At 41.5% G+C, this 21359-nt stretch overlaps 2 protein-coding genes across 2 annotated transcripts in view; both read right to left on the reverse strand.

The window, feature by feature from the left end:
• Positions 1 to 11130, reverse strand: part of CDC5L (cell division cycle 5 like) — a 30318-nt gene extending 19188 nt beyond the window's left edge. Inside the window, exons 1-9 of the mRNA XM_021527231.3 lie at positions 10793 to 11130; positions 7771 to 7874; positions 6792 to 6953; positions 5843 to 5970; positions 4912 to 5011; positions 4611 to 4829; positions 3330 to 3474; positions 3018 to 3206; positions 1531 to 1679 (exon numbers count right to left, since the gene is read on the reverse strand). Coding sequence (XP_021382906.1) covers positions 1531 to 1679; positions 3018 to 3206; positions 3330 to 3474; positions 4611 to 4829; positions 4912 to 5011; positions 5843 to 5970; positions 6792 to 6953; positions 7771 to 7874; positions 10793 to 10837 — 1241 coding nt within the window. The 5' untranslated portion in view covers positions 10838 to 11130. The remainder of the gene's footprint in view (positions 1 to 1530; positions 1680 to 3017; positions 3207 to 3329; positions 3475 to 4610; positions 4830 to 4911; positions 5012 to 5842; positions 5971 to 6791; positions 6954 to 7770; positions 7875 to 10792) is intronic.
• A 1475-nt stretch (positions 11131 to 12605) lies between these two features.
• On the reverse strand, positions 12606 to 19596 carry LOC110468941 (uncharacterized). The gene is made up of 3 exons (XM_021527230.2): positions 19481 to 19596; positions 18667 to 19269; positions 12606 to 18010 (listed from the first exon to the last, which is right to left on the reverse strand). Exons 1-3 carry the CDS (start codon positions 19545 to 19547, stop codon positions 15360 to 15362), a joined length of 3321 nt encoding a protein of 1106 aa, XP_021382905.2. The 5' UTR covers positions 19548 to 19596; the 3' UTR covers positions 12606 to 15359.
• Positions 19597 to 21359: the final 1763 nt, after the last annotated feature.

Genomic DNA, 21359 nt, shown 5'->3' on the forward strand with positions numbered 1-21359 from the left:
TTTCTTGGGAGGCAGTGAAACTGAAAAGTGCAATTACATGAATACTAAAAATAAATTGTTTAAGCCTGTCAAGGTAACCAAGGTCCTGTCAAGCTGAAATTTAGGCACATCATCATTTTAAGAGAAGCATCAGGAACTCCACCAACACAAACTCCCACTGCTGCTTTTGAGAGAAGAGCTTATCCAGTCACCAGGCATTATTCTGGGATACAGTAATCAGGATTGAATTGTAAGCTCTGATTTCCCCACCACCTGAGCAAGTCATTTGTGCCAAAATCATCTGGCCCAACACCTGTGCCATGTTGCAATTGAATGGATCATCCTAAAGTACCTCTTTGCTTTCACTGACTATTGAAGAAGTAATTAGATTATAATAATTACAGCATCTATGGTTAGGCAACATGGATGAAGTCTTAGATTTTGTCGGCCCTAATTGCTTCTCCTCTAGACTGGGAAGGAATATTGTTCTATATCCCAATGACCTACTACATGAATAAGGGGCTACTTCATGGATTGATTAATTTTTCCCTCTGCTCTAGGATTTGATTTTCCCACTGACAGAGCATCTCTACAAGCAAGCCAAGTTGACCCACAGGTATCATATTTACATGTGCAAATCTTAACTTCAGAACCTAAAAAAACACCACAAAAAATCCCAAACAACAAAATTAGAGCATCTCTACGTTTTAAAATATAAAATAACGCAAATCAACAGTCAGATCACTCCAGGTCAAATTCTACATTCATTTTGCACCACACTGACACCAAAATATCTTCAAAAAAAGCACTCATTGCTGGAGCTGCTCTTTTAATTAAAAGATCAGGGCCTTTGCACACAGCTCCTGAACAAAATAAAGCTGCTTTGGAAAAGCTGCCATAAAGGTCCTTTTTATTTCCTTCTCCACTTTTCCTACTAACATGATACATGTAAAATTAGAACCTAAGTGGAAAAACCTGACACAAAATGTACCAATTGTAACATGTTTTAGCTGTATGGTATTTGACATTTGTGGGATATATATTTGATCACTGTAAGAGTTAAACCAGCAATTCTGTACTATTTAGATTGGCAATATAAGAAATATTTTATTTTGGATATATATGGCTTATAAAATATTTACTCCAGCTTTTCAAAAATTCAGTGTGGGTTTGGCTAAGGGACCTCCCACAACTTTGACTCCAAGGTAATACTTTGGAAAGGCCAGGATCCACATACAGAATGACACTCCAGCTTACTATTTATACTCCTGCACTACCCCAGAATAGTTTACACTGCTCCAGACCACAGAAGGCCACATTTTGGATCAGAACTCCAGTTAGCTGTATGAACACAGATGAGGAGGACATGGCTGAGCTTTCTAAAGATGCAGAGAAGGAGAAACTTGTACAACAAGGGCTTTTAAATAAAGTAAGTTTCTTTTGAAGCTCTAATCATGGTAGTATTCTGCATAACAAAATCTGCTCTGTTCACCCACCTCCAAACAGACACATGCCTACCCCAGGCACATATCCCAAAAGCAGTCTGTTTACCTGAAAGGTGTGGAAAGCACAGTATTTGGAGTCTGAACAACCTGTTTCTGCGGTGTTACCCCTGAAAAGTCACTTTCATGCAAGGGAGTATTAAGACCTCCTTTCAGGGGAGTATCCACATTTGTGAGAGCCATCAGATTCTGGGCCTCCTGTATAACAGACAACACAAGCAGTGCTTCATCAAGATATTCACAGTCACATTTAACAGATTCAGTAGCAAGAACAGCTGAAGAGTTATTTGAATATCAGTTTGTGGAAAATGTTTAAAATTTCTTAGCTTTAACACCCATACACTGGTATATATAAACCCTACTGTTCCACTGAAAGGCATTTGAACTTCATTTCCAGTAAAATACGTTATAAGCTAAAGCTGCAAAAATTAGTGTGTTACTTATTGTTTCAGCTTCCTTCAGTTTGCCAGACTCCATAAATCTCCATAATTTGTTAGTGACTGAACACTCAAGTAATCCTAAGAATCCTGATTTTAAAAGGGAAGAGCACACTTGAACTCTGAAACCTGAATTCAATCAACTTTGTCCAAACTGCACTTCAAAGACAATGTTCCAAAAGAGATGGTCACTATTCAGATTTTTGTCCGTGACTCAACTGAGGCTTTTATGAATAACCCCCTTCTTTATTTCAGTTTTGTTTATGACAGTGAAGAATTAAGTTTTTCTACTGCAAATAGCAAATATATTCCCAGAAGACCACTAATCTACCTATGGATATGCATAATACTGTGACATTTATAATAAACTCCATTTGAAGGTGAGACTGACCATTCCTGCAAATATTGTACAGACTTTGATTATGATCTGCAGAGCCAGGAACTTTCTCTTTTCTCCTATCATGGAATTGCTGAAATACAGCTCATTGTCAACTCAGATGGTTTTTGGGGTTTTTGTTTTGTTTTGTTTCTAGGATCTTGTTTTGTCTTACACACTAGCTACACTGATTTAATTTATCCATTTCCACACATTCAACAAAATGTTACTCAACATAGCCAGTTTTTGAAAAATCCAGGCAATCAGAGGTTGCAAAGGCAGGTTTTGGCCAACCTAAATTTTAAGCCAACAAAGTGCTATGAAAATGCTCTTGCATTGTTGAAGTTAATTACTACTTGTAATGTGAAAGAGAAGTTGGACAATGTAAAATACACTGCTTTAAGGAGATGAACTCATACATCTTCTGCACTGAGAAACACACAAGAGAAGGGAAAATTATGCAAGATTCCAGGAGAATGGTTAAAAGCTTCACACAGTATATGACTAAAAGAAAAAAGAATCAGAATGTTTTGAAACACAGTGACAATTGATCAAATGCAAGGAGATCTGCTTCTATGCCCTTCAGTGTGTCCTGAAGATTTGGATCACTTCAAATCCCAGAATTGCACATAATCTAAGGAGTGTTTCTCCAGCACTTACACCTTGTATTCAGTTGACTCCTGCTCCAAAACTTAAAACCCATCCTGTACATTTATACTCTACCTGCAGGATCCTGTCCTGGGCTGCTGGAGTTTTGGGAGTCCTCAGAGCTATGCTATTGTTGGTTACATTATATTCAGAGAGAAGAGTGCTGGAAGCTGAGTTTGTGATTCCAGATTCCTCAGCAGTCTGCCGTGCAATCTCACTCGCTTGGCCAACTTTTACAACTTCTTCAAGTTCTGTATCAGATATCTTTGAAAGAGAAAATCCCAAGCCACAGTAAGATACAATGCAGTTATGAGATCCACTCAATAAAACAAAAAGCACTGTTTGGTATTGGCCTTTTAAGTTGTTTATAATCAGTAAACACCTCACCTGAGGAGCTGGAAGCACCAGTTTACTCCTTTTCTTGGTAAATTCTGACACTCCACTGGTCTGCAGAATAGCTGAGGGCAAGTCTGACTCTTTCTTCCGTTTCATGTGTTGCTTGTCCTTTTTGCGCTCTCTTCCCTCCCTCTCACTGTTATTATGGAAAACAGGATCATTTCAGAACACACAGAGCAGCTACAAAGTAACAAACAAGCCAAGAGCAAAAAGGCTGTACCCTTTTCAAACACTGGATATGCTGAAATAAAACACTGCAGGAAGAGTGGAGCACCTTGTGGGTGATTAGATGTGATCTGCAGATCTTGCAGCAGAACCTACTACAGGCCAATGTAATGCTTTTAAATTATGGACCTAGCCAACAGATTTAGCTTTTAGGCTGAATAACTACAATCAACAGGGTCACTGGATCAATAAAAAAAGGTCAGACCAAGAATTTGGATAGTAAAAAATAAGGGAATGTGAAAAGTCCTTTTTTCTCCAGCAGCTGCTAAAGGAAGGTTAACATTTTCTTTTGTGGAAAGTGGGAACCAATTTCTCTTCAGTCTTTAATAAAAATGGCATTTCCTTCAAACAGCAATGAAAGTAGTCAGTGAAATCATAACCTTCAGTCTAAAGCTCTTGCCTGATCCTCTGAACAAAGAGCCATGCATAAAAATCAGTTAGTAACACCACATGAGTTAATAAACCAAATTGTACATGACACTGAAGTCTCTCAGTAAAAAGCAGTTTTGGCAGAAGTAGTGGGAAATGCAACTGTACAATTAAATATGTACCCAAGAGTGGCATTTAACTTCTCAACTACACTTTTGGGGATTTTTGGGATAGGATGGGGAGAAATTAAGCATTTAAGGACATCAACTTAAGAACAACTCAATTAAAAGTAATATTACAAATCTACTCCTATAAGCAATCATTGTAAGGTTATTTAAAGGACACTAAATACACAAGTAAATAAACTGCAAAAGAAAAACCTCAAAAAAATAAAACAGTTCTACTTAAAGAGCAAGAATTCACGTAAGGAACATTATTCTGATAGATAAAAGGTGAACTAGAGGAAAGAAAAAAGGTGATCATAGACAATAGGTGAACTAGACCTTTTGGAAAGATAAAACACAAAAAACTGAAAAGGCAAAGGCCACCTGCACTTGTATCTGTCCCATTGAAAATACATTTCCCACTCACATTATGTTTCCAAGACTTACCACACATACATATGGGTTGCTTTTTTTTCAAATACACGGTTCCCTCCTTATAACAACACACACTTACGATCTTAGTTCTCCATCCAGGTCTTGCTGACGCAGTCTCCTAAAATCTGCATCCAGGGACTGATAATTTTCTTCTGATGTATCATAAAAACCAGGGGCAGGCTTCTTTTCAAATGGAATTTCTGCATTGTAATCCACACCTCTCTTCTTTTTTCTTTTCTTCTGGATCTCAATTCCTGCAGCGCGAAGTTCTCGTCTTTTCTGGAGAGCAGCAAGACGTCTAAAGAAAAGTAACACCACATGATTTAAAATGTAGAGTAAAGAAAAGCAGTCCCAGGATATGAAACCAAATGCAAGTTTACCGAGCTTCCTCCAGCTGCTTCTCCCTGGCTTTCCTCTTGGCCTTCTTGCCCTGTGTATTTGCCAGACGTGCTCGAGCCTCAGACAGCATTTCAAGCTCATCTACAATAGTACAGATAAATACAGTAGTGAATCTGCACTTAAAAGATGAGAGTCAGAAAAAAGGTGACATTAAGATCAGAAAACTATCTTTAAAAGATGAATTAATCAATCACAGGCATTCTGTGTCATCACTAATCTCCAAGTCGTCCCAAAGTATTTACTGAATCACTGGCCAGGCGAAATGAAGACTTTTAGAAAAAAAGCCTATTGTTGAAAATAGTATCAATAAGTATCAACACCAAATCAAAATATTTACATAGAGAGGTCAACTGATCACATTAATGAAAGTAAAACTTCATTTGCATCCTTATATGAGAGTATTATCTTGCGAACCTGTTAATTGCATTTATTTCCAGAGCTGAGAGTGCTGTTTTTGTGAACCTGTGACTGTTCTAAACTACCAATGGTCCATTCATGGAATTTTAACAATGTTCATTTTTCAGTTTATAACATTGCTTTGTGCAAGGAAAAAGAAAGGAAGTCAGGCAGTCCTGTGCTTCAGCATGGATTAATCTGAGAGGTGTGAGCTGATAGAAAATGATGAAGATACAGAATGCAAATGAGCAGAGCAGTTGTCAAAATAAGTAACAGCCAGTCATGGTAACAGGTGAAGGTGACAGATAAAGGAGGCAAAAAGCACACCAAGAAAAGAAAAACTGGAAAAGTATAACTGACTGGCCAGATACAGAAGTAAGACAAAATTTGCCAGTAAATTAATGACCAGGCAACGGTGGAAAAAAAAGGAAGAAATGAAGGTACAATGGGTGTTTAAACAGAAAAATCAAACAGATCATATTTCTATCAAAAAAGGTAAACACACTCCTAACTCACCTTCATCCATGTCAATGGGATCTGGCCTGGCAGGTTTGGTTTCTGGATTTGGGTCGATTTCTCCAGGTTTCAGTTTCCGAGGATCATCAGCAGTTTCTTCCTCATTGTCTCTCTGAGCAGCTTTGTCCCTAAAAACACATTGTGTTTGTTTTCCAGCTCTTTGCTTTCCTCCAGAGTCATAACAACCACCCCTTAAATGTCTCCAAAGACTGATCATCAGCAGTAACCTTATGCTCTGTACAATACAGTAAATCCGTTATACAATTCACAAGTGTGGTACAGTTCCATAATCTTAAACAAGACAAGAGGAAGAAACCAACGCAGTATTACATCACAACAATAAAACATTATATGAAATACAATTATGATACAGCTAGTAGTAAAGAAATCCCCTCAGGTAATCTTTAACAATAAAAACAAGAATTCAAACAGTGTAACAAAACTTAAAAATCAAGTTTTCTATTATGTTTTTTCTACTCAACCAGTTGCACCAGAATTAAGAATGCTCACAAGGGAAAACAGCACGTTCTTTCTCTTCTCATGGCCAAAATGAACTCCTTGTAGCACAGATGGTATCTGCACATTCAGCCATTTCAACACATGTTTTATGTCTCTTTTCCTTCTCACATACCCATTCCTGCTGATCAGTCAGTCAAAAAATGCCCATACAGCCTAATAAAAGCATAAATCTTGACGATCCCTTAGTCAGAACAACCAGGAGCAGAAGAGATACACCTATCTCTATCCAAGCTGCTCTCCAGGTTCCAGGAGCTTCTTTCAAGCTAGTGAAGCGACTGAAAACAATCTTTAAAATCTGCTTACAAAAGGACTCAGTCAGCTTGAAAACACCCTAATTTACCATGGAAGAAGGGAATGACACACTGCTACAGCTCCACAGATTTTTTTGGGTATTCCTGGCTAATTTTCCTCTAGGCAAGCAGAAACTCACAGAAGAAATTCATAGTGTTCCAAGCACTGTGCAGCAGTTCTCCCAATGATGGGGGCAATGGTCCTCCACTGGGTTGGCATCAGCTTGGCCAAGTGCAACAGTTTCTCCTCCTCCTCCCGAGACCACTCTGTCTTTTTGATGCTTGGGTCCAGCCATTCGTACCTGTAGTAAGAGGCAAAAGTTAAGGATGACAGATCCAAGATATGCCCTGATTTGTCCTCAAGAGTGTTTTCATTACATATGTATTTGAGCTTTAAAATGCATTATTTATCCAGCACTTTTCATACAGATACTGCCTCTTCTTCCTTTTCCCATCTCTATTCTAGCAGTCATAGAATTACTCCTGGAAAAGAAAAGTAAAAATTGCAACTATCAGAGATAGAGAAATGGTAGAATTGTTTGGTCTGGAGCCTTCAACAATTATCTTACTAATCCTCAACTGTGCTAGTACTGTTATCTGTACAAGAAATATGCTATTAAATATGAGCAGTTCAGTACTTGAGAAACTAAGTCTGATTCTCAAATACATTTATGCTGCATCAGTATTTGCATCAGTTTAGAGCTCCTATTTTTTATAAAATATTAAATTTCACAGTGCAATTTCTTAACATTTACTCTCAAGCCAAACTCCCATTACATGAAATTAAAAAATTATATGTAAGAGAGATTAGTTTCTTACAATTTTACTTCCTTGGCAATATCCACTGATTAAAACATGTTTAAATAAAGGGAAAAACTAATGTTTATAATTTAAAGTAATCCTGCATTTGCCAACACTGCAGTCACTGTCAAACAGAACATCTGGCTACTTTTATTCAACTACTTTCAAGCAATAAGAATTTGAAGTTTCCATGATAAAATCAAACAGTGTTAAAACTGTTGTTGGTCTGTGGACATAAGCTAGTCTGTGGTTACATTTTTTCCTAAATTTCCACTAATTATGAAGGTCATATTCCCATGCACAGCACCTCTCACTTACCATCTGGCTTTGCACTGCTTTGCTGATTTCCTGTGCAATAATGAGGCAATTCGAGACCACTGGTTTTTGCCATATTTCATAACAGCTGCTTTCAGAATTTCATCCTTGAAAAAACCATAAATAAATACCCTTATGAACTGCAAAACAGAAAGTCTGAGCTCAAGCAAAGGAGAACATGGTAAATTTCATGGGCTGTCCCAGAGGAAGCAGCATAACACAGCGTAACACTGCTACTTCTGTTCCATTTTATTCTCAAGAAAAATAAGGATTTGTATTTCAAAGGTCAATGAAATCTGTAAAATTAAATAAAATAGACACATAAATTATTGTTCCAAACTTCATATACCTAACAGAATTTCCCAAATTATTATTTTCAATGCTCTCTAATGCACTGGTGTTTAAAGGCTCTGTATGTCTTCACTGAAGGACAGCAACAGAGGTAAGGAAGTGTTTGGTAAGACATCACAATACGAAAAAAAAAGTAGAATTGGCAGGCATCTCTGGCTGCCTTGTTTAAACAATACCATAAAATTATCTATTTTTCATATTTTAATGCAATTGGAATAAAAATGGAATAGATCGGCTTGGGAGCCAGGTTGTTCATATACAACAAAATGTGCACTGAGTTTGATCACAAGCCAGAAGTGCCAATTCTCGGTCCATCCATCCATCAATCCTTCTCTCCCTTCCTTGATAGATGGGTTCATTATTTCTGGTTTATTCAGAGGAAGTGGTATTTTAAATACATGAAAGCTGTTCTTACAGCCCTGTCAACCACAGATGTCCCTCTCCTGTACCCAGTGAATGTTCAGTGAGTCTCACACTATCTCCACTGACACCACCCAGAGAACAACAGCTTTAACTGTGCGCTTATGATCAGCTCTTGATCTGGCTTGAGCTGCTGCAGGCAACAATTCATGTGACTACTGTTCTGACATAAATAATAAATCCTCTCCTGTGTGTTTTTTTTTTAAACTTACTTGGTGCTCTATGGCACACAGGAGCTGTACTGGTGACATTAACAGGCTTTTTTTGCATGTAATGGGTCATTTTATGAATGATTTGGTATCACCTGATTTCCCTTTCTCTGTCTTTAATGCTGTATGTATAATCAAAATGTTAAAAAAAAAATCCAACACCTCTTTTATCTCTGGTACACAAAGCCTGGTGAACTGAGGATCTATTTGGCCACTGAAACAGCTCCTCAGGGCAGTAGCCACAGCCTTAAGCCTGGCAGAGTTCAAGCAGCATTTGGACAATGCTCTCAGGCACAGGGTGGGATTGCTGGGGATGTTGTGTGCAGGAGCCAGACTTGATGGTCCTCGTGGGTCCCTTCCCACCCAGGATATTCTGTGATTCCATTTAATGCACCACTCCTCACCAAAATGTATCAAGTATGGAAGAATGGGGTGAAGATATGAATTTTCCTGTCCTCTGCTGATCCCAAATTTAGCTGCTTCCTGGCACATCACTGATATAGCACAGGTGTTTAAAAGCACATACAGCACATTTTATCTTCTATTACTTTTTCCTCACTGCTTCCTGGAACCACGTACATGCCTGGTGCTCACACTATGCAGTGAGAATTCTGTATTTTACAGTGCTAGGTACATCCTTTTGCTTTAAACATGCATCTAATAAAACTGACATCCTTGATTTCCCATGTTATTGATTTCTTTTTCATGACCACTTGTGGTTCTGAAAGCTTGTGACAGCAAAATTGGAGGGGATTGTTCTTTTTTGGAACAGTAATTTCTGTGCACAGGATTCCTGGGGCTGCAGATGAAGAGCCCACACACATTGACAAGAAACAGACTGAAGCTGCACCAGGGGTTTAGATTAGTTATTAGGATGTTTTTTTTCTTCCCATGGAAATGGTGACAGGCTGCTCAGGGCAATACTGGAGTCACCATTCCTGGAACTGATTAAAAACCCATGTAGATGTAGCATTTAAGGACAGGTTAAATGGTGTACATGGTGGTGGTGCTGGGTTGATGGTGGCCACTTGGTGTTCTTAAGCTTTTTCCAATCCTAAAACTTGTATGACTCTGCCTTTGCCATTTTCGTATTTTTAAATATCTTTAAGGGCAAGAGATTCCTGCTGCTTCATTCCCACAGAGCACAAGGAACGTGCCTATGCAGCACAAGTCACACTCTAGCCTGCGAGCGGGACATCTCCAAGCACTGCACAGCCCCTGCTTCCTCTCCAGTAGCAGTGGGAACAGTTCTCTGGGGCATAAGGACACAACACACACATTGCTGAGCTTCCCAATCTGGTGAACAGCCCGAGGGAAAAACAGCACCAATGTGAACTCGTGACCTTTGCCCACTGAAGCAGCAGGAACAAGGCACAGGTTACTGGGGAATGCAGCCCAACAGAGAGCCAGGGATCACAGAATCGGTTAGGTTGGAAAAGGCCTCTCAGATCACTGAGCTTAATCAACATCTTATCACCACCATGTCAACGAGACCACAGCACTCAGTGCCACATCCAGTCTTTCCTTAAACTGGAAGAACTTAACCTTCAGAGACAGTGACTCCATCAGCTCCCTGGGCAGCTCATTCCAATACTCAATCACCCTTTCCTGTGAAGAATTCTTCCTAACGTCCAACCTAAACCTCTCCTGGTGCACTTTGAGGCCATGTCCTCTTGTCCTGTTGCCTGGGAGCAGAGCCTGACCCCCATCCCGCTGCGCCCTCCTGTCGGGGAGTGGTGGAGAGGCAGAAGATCCATCTCTGAGCCTCCTTTTCTGCAGGCTGAGTCCGTCCAGCTCCCTCAGCTGTTCCTCGTGAGCCCTGTGCTCCGTTCCCTTCCCTGCGCTGGCCCCTGCCGAGCCCAGACCCGCTGATGTCCGGGCACAGCGCTGCACAGCCCCGACCCCACCGCGGCACCCCCAACACTGAGCCCCCGCGCAGGCGCACCACGACACCCGCCCCTCCCGCGCCTGCGCACCAGCGAGGGTCCCCCCCCCACCTGCCCGGCCCTGAGGGGGACGAGGGCTCGAACCCCGCCGAGTCTCACCTCGGTGTTCCGCCACACGCCGCCTTTAATCATAATCCGCGGCATCTTGGCGGCGAATGGAGGCGGGGACGGACCCCTGGAGCGAGAGAATGGAGAGGGAGCGGAAGCGCCACTGGCGTCAGCGGGGCCGGCCGAGACGGCGCACGGTCGCCCTCAGCGGCGGCGGGTGCCGAGGGCGAGGGAAGCGAGGCCAGCTGTCAAAAAAGCTGCTCTGTCAGAAAAGCGGGGAGCGGGTCGGGCGGCTTTCCCAGGGAAGCGGGACTGGCGGATTTTGCAATGGAAGTGAGGCCGCTACTCCTCCAGGGAAGCGGGTCCGGCCGCGCCGCGCATGCGCAGCCCCCGCGTGGCCCGAGGCGGCCCTTCGCGCTAGCGCCCCCTGCCGGCCGGAGGAGCACACGGCGGAGGAGCCCGGCCGTCATTAAACTCTTCAAATTGCCTCGTCAAGGGACGCAGGTGAGGGAGGAAAGGGACAGTGGAAGGAAATCACATTTCCCCAGCGTTCCCAAGGTATTTTATTAATTTCAGGAAATAGACCCATGCTTTTTCCTGAAATTAATAACTTCTTGGTTGTGAGGGTGGTGAGGCCTTGGCAAAGGCTGCCCAGAGAAGCTGTGGCTGCCCCATCCCTGGTGGTGTTCAAGGCCAGGTTGGACAGGGCTTGGAGCAGCCTGGGATCGTGGAAGTTGTCCATGCCCATGGCAAGGGGTAGAATGAGATAATCTTTAAGGTGGCGATGCAAAACTATTCTATGATTCTACAAGAGAGCAACATTGATGGTGCATTTGCATGTTAACACTCACATACACACTAAAGGAAATGTATACAAGGTACATACCTGAATTTGGGGAATTTTCATAGTGAGGTACTCATGTCACTCTCAGCAGGTGAAGGGTTGAGTCTCAAGGAGTAGGGATCTCGGCTCAGGATCTGTCACTGTCCCTCAGCTGTGGCCCTCCAGGCATCTCCAGCCTGGAGCTGTGTGGCTCAGAGAAAGCCACACTCAGAGGGAGGTGCTGCTCCCAGCCTGCTGCAGTCTGGAGGGCTCAGAGGCTCTCAAATACCACTGCTTAGAGAGTCACAACAGACTTGACTTTGCTCATAGCAATTTTCCACCCTGGCTGCAACTCAGATTGGTAACTTTCTCTGAAAGTTCAAAACCAAAAACGTTGTTCCACCTGGGTGGTTATTTGGATAAGAAAAATAAGTTCCCAAAGGCTCTTAAAACCCACGGAGCACTTCAGCTGACACAAGTTCCTGGGAGCAGACAGTGTTTTGGATAAGCTCAAGAGGAGCTCGGCTCAGCTTGTCAAGGTCAAGCCCTAACGAGCATTTCTGAGACCACAGTGTGGCCCAAACAGGAGGATGCACCACCACACCATACAGATCTGACTCACTATTGTTCATTTACATCACCTCCAGTTTAACTTGTATTCATTTAATTAGCAGATGCACAGCAGGTAAAATGACAGCCTTTTACTCAATTTGTCTTGTTATATTTCCCTGTTTTGTCCAAATTCAGGATATATTAATGGAGCAAATTATGAAACTTTTTTGGTTTAAATAGAAAACTTGTGATTTAGGAAAGGCTTTGATTTTTGTTTAAACTGCAGGAATAAAAAATACTACACTTCTAGCTACCAAAAAAAAAAAAAAAAAAAACCCAAACCAAAAAAAACTACCAACAACAGCCCATGTCTTCTTTGCAACTGAATATGCCTCAACCTGTAAATTTCATTGACTTAGCAGACTGAGAATACCTTTGAAACCCCAAAAATCCAATGCAGCACATAAGGAACAGAAAGCAACATCAGGAGTCATTGAAGTGCTTATTTTTATTAGAGGCAGTGACTGGGAATAATTAACTTTTATAAGATCAATCTCTTAACTAAAAATACCTTCTTGTTATTACTTAAAACGAAGTAACTCAGATTTACAAACTCTTTCAAAAATTTACTGCAGTTATCCACCTAAACCAGGCTCTTTTGATCATCATTGTACACTATGCTTTTCAACAGTGTTCAATCGTATTTAGCCCTTCTAGTCTCATCTGATATAGAGGCTTACAATTCCTTCAGTATTTTTGTTTTCTCTTTGTACTGCTCTTTTCAAATAAATGATCAGAATTGTAATGTAACACATGTAAAAACATCTCCAAGTTTGAGTAATCATTAAGATTTCCTAGAAATGCTTTTCTTTCTTAATACAGGATAACATTCTTTCTCACAACTGGATTAGGTGGCTCCAAGGTCTAAATCACTTATCTGTAACCACCATGGTTCAAGCACAGATACTTGTCTGACTTTACTGAAGCTGCAAAGAACTGGATCACTTGAACATCTTTGCTGATATGGCCTTAAATAAATCTGTCCATGAGTTTCATTATTGGAAAATTGCCTTCCAAATTGCAGAATGGCTGGACGGGTTCTGGAAGACAAGACCCTAGAAGATGCCCTATTCAGGAAATTAATCTACAGGAGAAGCCTAACACACAGGCAAGATTCACAGATATTATGCTACAAGGGTTATTCATGTATTTGGAAAGAATGCTGTAGCTGTTCTCATTTACAATATTTAGTATGCTTGACAGATATTTGCAATTCAGAATATATAAGTGAAATAGAGAAAAAATTTAACATGCTAGAAATCCATTTGGATTCGGGTAAAATGTGCCACTTGAAATTATTAGTAGCTTGCTAGCATAAGTAAAATATGCTGTTTAGTCTGGTAGCTCTGCAGCACTAGTAAAAACTGCCCCAGCTGAGGAGAAAGAATGCGAATTTCCAACTGAAGAGATAAGAGAGGCTCCTCGAACTTTGAAACAGACAAGGCAGACTCACCCAAGAGTTCTTTCTGTACTTTCTGATTAAAAAAAAAGCTGCAAGGGTAACTAGCTGCAAGAGTAATGCAAAATCAGTAGAATGAATATACATAAACCTATGGTGAAACTATGCATATGTATACTAGTAAAGAAGAATAAAAAGGGATTGAGAATTCTCAAGGGCACACGTGTCTTTTGAAGGGGAATGATCCCCATAATGCAATAACACCACCAGATTTTCAACCTTTACAAGTTGTGAAGCTTGAGTTTTTATGCCAATTCCTAAGTTTATCAATGTATGTATAGACATGCATGGAAATATACACACATTCTACTACAGAATTCTGTAATCCCGGACACCCAGAGCTGGCTGTCCAGGATTACATCCAGATGGCTTTTCAGTATCTGACAAGAAGGGAACTCCACTGCATCTCTGGACAGCCCTTCCCAACCTGTCTCCTATGATACCAGAAAGCCTCTACAAGATATTATCTGTATTTCTACAGAAAGACACACATCCAGAAGCAGAAAAAAAAAAAAAAGGCACTGAATCCCATACTTACATTCTCTCTAAATTAAACCACAGGTTTGTTCTGCTGCTCCATGGACTGAGCTGTAGCATTGGGACAGTTTGCACCAGGCCTTTGCTGTTTTATTTCCTCACACAAGGGGATAACACACTGTTAATAAAAGCACTTAACCACACTCAAGAGTTCCTAGCACTGGGTAACTCCAAAACAAACAAAGATTTGTCTAGATTTGAATATAAATTGGAAGCAGCATCCATCTGGGTTCACCATACACTGGACCACCTGCTGTGTAGTGTACTAGCTCTTATACACGGTATTTTAGACTAAGAGTAAAGTTCTTAAAATAATTTTAGTTTCAGATACTGCTAAGGTTTTTAATGAAACTAAACAGCAACTGCTAACTGAAGTTATTTGAAAAGCATATAATTTAACAATAACAACCAACACAGTAACTACCAACCTGAGAAAAGGTAAGGCATTTCATACTAGATTAACATTGGACATTCAAATAAAATTGAAGATTTAAAGATTCCCAGTATCATAAAATAGATGTTTCTGGACATTACCATTTCTGCCAGATTACTCAAAAAATTATCAAAATTACAGACAACAGCTTAATAAGCATCTTATACATACAGATACATGTAAAACATTTTAATGTCACAATTACCCAGTGAGGACATGCATATTTTGTTTCTGTAATTTGGAGAGATACTATTTTTTTCCTCTTACAAGTATTGCAAAATCACCTGGGAGTAAAGGAGGCAACTTTCAGCAGATGGGAGGTAGCATTTAGCCTCCAGATACACCAATAGTTTTCACATGAAAAGTTATTACTACAAAATATGTTTTTCCTTCCCTCCCGTTACACATTCTTTCAGTTAGTAAAGAGTTTTTCTTACTAAATTTTTACAAGAAAATAAGTGGTGCAGAATAACTCCTTAAACAAAAATGAACACTGGCCAAAATAACTGACCTCTACTGAAGCAGTTACTCAGGGATGAAAAAGTGTCTCCAAGATCTCCAGCACAGCCTGTGCTAGAATTGATGTTCCCACAAACACCTGCAGCAAACCAGTACCCCAAGTTTCACTCTCTTGACCAAAATGCTGGATGCATCCATTACCAACCACTGTTCTGGGCACAGCAAAGGAACATAAAACCATGAAGAAATTCAGGCCATGCAAACCTGGCCAAAACCAAGCATCAACTTCCAATTCTCAACCTGACATCCCAACCTTGTGCTGCTGCTTATGCTTCTCCAGCAGTTTTTTGGTGGGCAGCACCACATTACACTCTGCACACCTGTACTTCTTTTTGTGTGTTTTTATGTGCCTTTGGAAAGCGTGTTTATCCACCGTGGAATACCTGCATCTCCTGCAGTGCAGCCTGAGGTGGGTCAGGAAGTGGCGCCTGAGGTGGCTGGAGGTGCGGAAAGCCAGGGAGCACTGCCCACACTGGAACGGCTTCTCCCCCGTGTGGATCCTCAGGTGGAGCTTCAGGTTCCCATTGTGGGCTGTGCAATAGCCACACTCCTCACACCTGTATGTCTTGACAGGCAGCTCCTTGTGCTCGTAGAGGCAGCCAGGAGAGGAGGTTCCCTCCCCGGTGTGCGAAGCCAGGTGCTGCTTCAAGGACAGCCATTTGTTGGTTGAGTAGTCACAGCTCATGCACTTGAAATGCCCCAAGTTCAAATGTGTGAGTCTGTGCCTTTTGAGGTGACTGGAGGTACGGAACTTCTTCTGACAAACAGGACAGCTGTAGGGCTTCTCACCTGTGTGAGTTCTGATGTGGAGCTCCAGGTTGCTTAAAATACCAGTAGCGTAGTTGCACTCTGCACACTGATATAATAGTGGCTGACTTCGTGCTCGCACATCATTTGCTGTGCCCCTCTGAACACCTTGCTGAACTCCCCAAATCTTTGAACCAAGCAAGGAGCTGTTTGAGCCTTTGCAGGAATCAAAATCCCTTTCTGCATATGTGCCTCTCTGGATTTCACGATGCAATTCAAGATTCTCTAAACACCTCTCTACAAAGAGGCAACTTCCAAACTCCTGTCCATTTTTCACATGAAGAAGGCTGTGCTTCTGCAAATGGTTTGATGTTTTAAATGTCTCATTGCACTCTTTACACACGAATGGTCTTTCATCTGTATGTATCTTCAGGTGCAGCCTGAAGTTGTTAGGAACAGCAGTAGTGTAACTGCAGTGCTGGCATCTGTATGTTTGGAATGTATTTAAATTAGAAGGATATGTATTCTCCAAGTTTTCCACAAAGTTATGAAATGAAGCATCATCTTGCACTTGTGAATGAGAGGTCTCTGATTTGAAGAAAGGCTCCTCTTTGTAAGTGACAGTGTCCGTTCGGTAAGAGGTCCGAGGAACTTCTGATTTACTTCCAGTAACAGCCAGGCTGTTGCTTCCTTGGCTGTTTTCAAGGAATTTCTTTCCAAGGTATATTTTCTTATTGTCCCACACATTATCTGCTTGCTCAAACTCCACTTCTGAAGCCAGGATTCCCCCACCCAGACAATCATTTTCTGTATCAAAAAGAGAGTGAGAAGCATGGCCCTGAGAACCACCATCAGCTTTGCCTGTTTTGTTTTTACAGTATTTCTTGCTCCGATTTGTGTAACCATTAGCCTTACACCGTTCATGAAATTTCTTGTGAAAGCTGAGATGTCCTTCAGTGTAGAACACCAGGTTACATTCATTACATGGGTAGGTCTTTGGAGGAATTTCAGTTCTCTTTCTCCTACTCAGGCAGTCAGGTTGCTGTGCTTGGTACTTTTCTGTCCTTACATGTGTCCTCCTGTGTCTCTCCAACCCTGAAGTGCTGGTGAATGCCACCTGGCAGAGCTCACAGCAATATGGTTTATCCTCTGTGTGGACGTGGCTGTGCCTCACCATGCTTGCAAAATACAGTGAAAAAAAGGTGCAGAACCTGCACTGGTAGAGCTTATAGCCAGCATGCCAGTACATGTGATTCAACAGGTAGGAGAAGCTGCTGCAGGAGTAATCACACTGAGGACACTGGTAAGGTGGTCTCTCCTTGTGTCCCTTCATGTGATAAATAAAACTCCTAGGATTAGATGAAACAAAGAAACAAATTCTGCAGGAAAAGCAAACTGGCACATCCAGAGGTGTAAAGTCCCTTTTAATTTTAATGAAAAATTTATTGTATTTACTTTCTTTTTTCTTGGTCTCAGATTCTCCTTCAGATCCTTTCTGCCTCCCTTTTCTTGCACTTATTCTATTTTTTCTTGCCTTTTGCAACCTAGCAATCTTCTTATGAAATTTAAGGTGATTTTTAAGATTGAAAGAAAAGAAAAATGTTTTTTTACAAAAGCAGCATTTATGTATTTTCTTATCTTTATGAGCTGAAGAAATATGTTTCTTTAGTTGCGCGCTGTATTTAAACACAGAACTACAAAATCTGCACTTGAAACTCGATCTTTCGTTCTCCTTTATAAAACAAGATCTTTTAGGAAGAGGTGTGATGGTCACGCTATCATTCAGCAATGTTAAACCTTCTTGCTGGCTCTGGAACTCTTTTGGGCTTGCATGAGAAGAAACAGCTTTTTGTTGCTGGTATCTTTTCTTAGAGAATGGTGTTAACATCTTGTAAATATGCTTTCCAGTCGTATTTGATTCAGCAGAAGTAGAAGCATTCATGTCTGGTTTCCCTACATCTTCTATATGTTCGTTAAAAGTAGGAGAACATCCATTAAGATATGGATCAGAACAATTATTGGTAAATTTCTCTTCTTCTTTCAAGCCATGTTCCAAAAGAGAATTCAGAGTTTCATCTTCAAATTTGCTTATTTTCCTGTAATCAATCTCATTATCTCCATTCTTTGAAGAATCAGGATCTACAAGGAGATACAAAAAGTCACATTTCATACAATCACAAATATTAATGATTAATTAATAGTAATAATCCCAAATTGCCTAATGACTTGCTTGCTCTTCATTACTTCTGCTCCCTTATTATTTCCCTCTCTTCATTTTTTTCATTAATGCCTCTCTTCATGTTCCCTTCTGCCCCCAACACTGAAATGTTGTTCCTAATTAGAAGCCACCTTCCCTCCTACTTTCTATTTTCACTCAGGACTCTGAATTTCACAGGACAACACCACATCCAGTTTTTAACAGAACACCTTTATGCCAGAATGTCTATCAAAGTACTAACATCAAGATTTTCTAATGCTCCATTCTCACAAATATCACGCTTTTTCCGCATTTTTATTTTGAGAACATTTCCCTGACAAAAGGCCACCCTTTTGCTCATTGGAGGAGAATGACAAAGTACCAACATTTTGTACTTTCACTGCCTTTCTCAGGAGTCTGTTAAAGAACTGAACATACTCCAGGCAATATTTTCCTTCTGTTGAATTTATAAATCAAATTTGAAATGTTTACTCTAAAATAAATTAGTTTCATAGCATTTCTATACATTTTTTTATTTCAAAAGCTTAAGGTTTACTGTATTTCTTAAACTCTTGCAATAATTTTATTAACATATTACCTTCCATTTTAACAATTATCTCAAATTCCTTGTAGATTTCTGGTTGTTCCTGTGGACTGCTATCAAAAACAACACTTGAAATACTGACAGGTTCTTCTTCATGTTTGGGTACCACCACCAATGTCTCCAAAATGTCAGCTCTGCAACTGTCAGCAGAGGAGAGGAGAGGAGGAATCTTCTGAAAGCCATCATTATCACCACAATCTTCTCCATCACTGTATTTCACTATCTCTGGAAGCTCTGTTTTGCAAGACGATGTAGGTAACATGCAATTTTGACCATATTTATCTGTGTCTGCATCACAATCATCACTTACAGATAATTTTGATGTGTTACACACACTCTCAGCAAACCTCTTCTCCTCAGAGTACTTAATACAATTATCTTCATTTGAAACAGTCTTGTCTGCATCCCAATTGCCTACACTGCTGCTGTCGTTTGAAGGCTCCACTTCATTTTTTAGGCAAAGGCTGTTGTTTAATTTAAACTCCTGCTCCACCTCGGGAACCGACACTTCCTGATCCTTATCATCGTCCTGGAGAAAATCCTCATCGCTCAGCACCAGGACAGTGATTGGCAGCACAGTCTCAAACACCTCGGGCTCTGCGAGGAGAAAGAGACACAATTACCGCAATTCCCAAAAAACCCCAAACACCTGACGGCACCGCGCCCGCCATAACCCAGGCGCACGCCGGCGCGCATGCGCGCGCCTCGGCGGGCTCGCCGATTCGCCTCGTCCCCGCCTGCCGCGGCCTCTCGGGCCCCGCCGCTCCCAGAGCCGCGCTGGCTGCGGCCGGGCCCGGCGGGCACTCACCGCTGTCTGCGCCCGGCTGCGGGATCCCCCCCGCGCCCGCCTGCGCCGCCGCCGGCTCCATCGCCATCTCCGGCCGGGGCTCCCACCCGCGGCCGGGGCTCCAACCCGCGGCCGGGCGCGCCTGCGCAGCGCGGCGGGGGCGGGGCCGCCGGCGCCTCCTGGTTCGGGGGAGAGGCGGGGGCGCGGCCTGAGGAATGGGTGGGATCCGAGCTTTCAAATATGCCTTAAATTTCAGTTTTAATGTGCTCATAAGTGGTTTAGAGACTCCGTTTGATCACCCACCTGGGCCAGGGAGCCCCCAGCCCTGGGCAGAATTATTCGAATGATCCGCGAAACCTATTCCCGGTTTAAGCAATTTTGATCGGTTGTTACTTCTTTTCCTGTGAAATTAGATCTCAGCTAATATCGCAGATGTGAAAAACGTCAATCACTTGGTTTTTAAAATTTTAAAAGTTTAATAATAATTAAATGATTATAAAATAGTAATACGATTAGAGGAATAAAATTTAGAGTTAGGACAATTACAAGACAATAAAAAGCAAAGAATTACGGATGTCCAGATGCTCGTGGACACTAGGTCACGAAAAGCATGTTTTGTGAACAAAGGAATAACCCTTAATAAACTATACACTGTTGCATATTCATACATACTTCATGGTTATGCATACATTCTATTTAAAATAAGACACTGGAGTATGTCAATTCCTTCTTTAATCCCTACGGGGTCTTCGAGTCTGAGCAAGGCCTGAAGAAATTAGCTTCTTCTGATAAGAGAACCATAAATTCCTCTTCTCTGGAAGATTTAGGTGTTCTGGGACTGTTATATTGAAGTGAGTATCTCATTCTTTAAAAAAAAAGAAAAACAACACATACAACACATACAAGGCGCTCCCTTGCTGGATACAGAAAGAACCACAAAATAATTGCAGGCAGGAGTCGCAAAATTCATGGAAACATAAAACAGCACCTTTGGTTTCATCCTGTTCTCCTTGGCTGTTCAGACTGAAAGTGGAAAATACATGAATCTGTGTGCATACATTATAAAGATGTAGGTCTTTATATACGTATGTAAAGTTATATACATGCAGAGTGTCCCTGCCTGTTACAGGGTGGTTGGAATGAGATGGTCTATGGGGTCCCTTCCAATAAAAACCATTCTGTAATTCTGTGAGTTGGGGCTGGAAGGGAGATCTGGAGATCATCCAGTCCAAGTCCAAGGCAGAGTCACCTGGAGCAGCTGACACAGGAATGTGTCCAGGTGGGTCTGGAATGTCTCCAGAGAAGGACAATCCACAAAATCCTTGGGCAGCCTGCTCCATTGCTCTGTCACCCTCAACATCAAGAAGCTCTTCCTCATGTCTAGGTGGAACTTGTGTTTAATTTTATGGCCACTTCTGTTTGTCCTGTTGCAGGGCACCACTGTAAAGAGCCTGGCACCATCCTCCTGGCACCTGTCTTGGAGATGCACAGATCATTGAGATCCCCTCTCAATCTTCTTCAGATTAACCAGCCCCAGTTGCTGCAGTCTCTCCTCATGAGAGATGCTCCAGAGACCTCATAATTTCGGTGACATTTCCAGTAGCTCCTTGTCCTGCCATCCCAGGGTTCTCCCCAGCTCCCAGCACCCTGACATTATTTTATCCCCACCCCCAGCTGTGATCCCACATTCTGCACTGCTAGAGGATTCCCAGTTTTCATTTTCCAGGCTCAGCATTCTGTAGTGGTGTCTCCAGGAGAGGATGGAATGTTTAGCCACTCCAATGAGAGGTATTTTCCCTATTCCCTGTCTTCTTCCCCCAATAAAAATCATGGAACCAATTATCTGCCTTAATTTCAGAGCCTTGCACTTCTTGTATATGGAGCTGCACCCATATGTAGG

Source organism: Lonchura striata, chromosome 3 (assembly GCF_046129695.1).
Source record: "Lonchura striata isolate bLonStr1 chromosome 3, bLonStr1.mat, whole genome shotgun sequence".
NCBI classification, from domain to species: domain Eukaryota; kingdom Metazoa; phylum Chordata; class Aves; order Passeriformes; family Estrildidae; genus Lonchura; species Lonchura striata.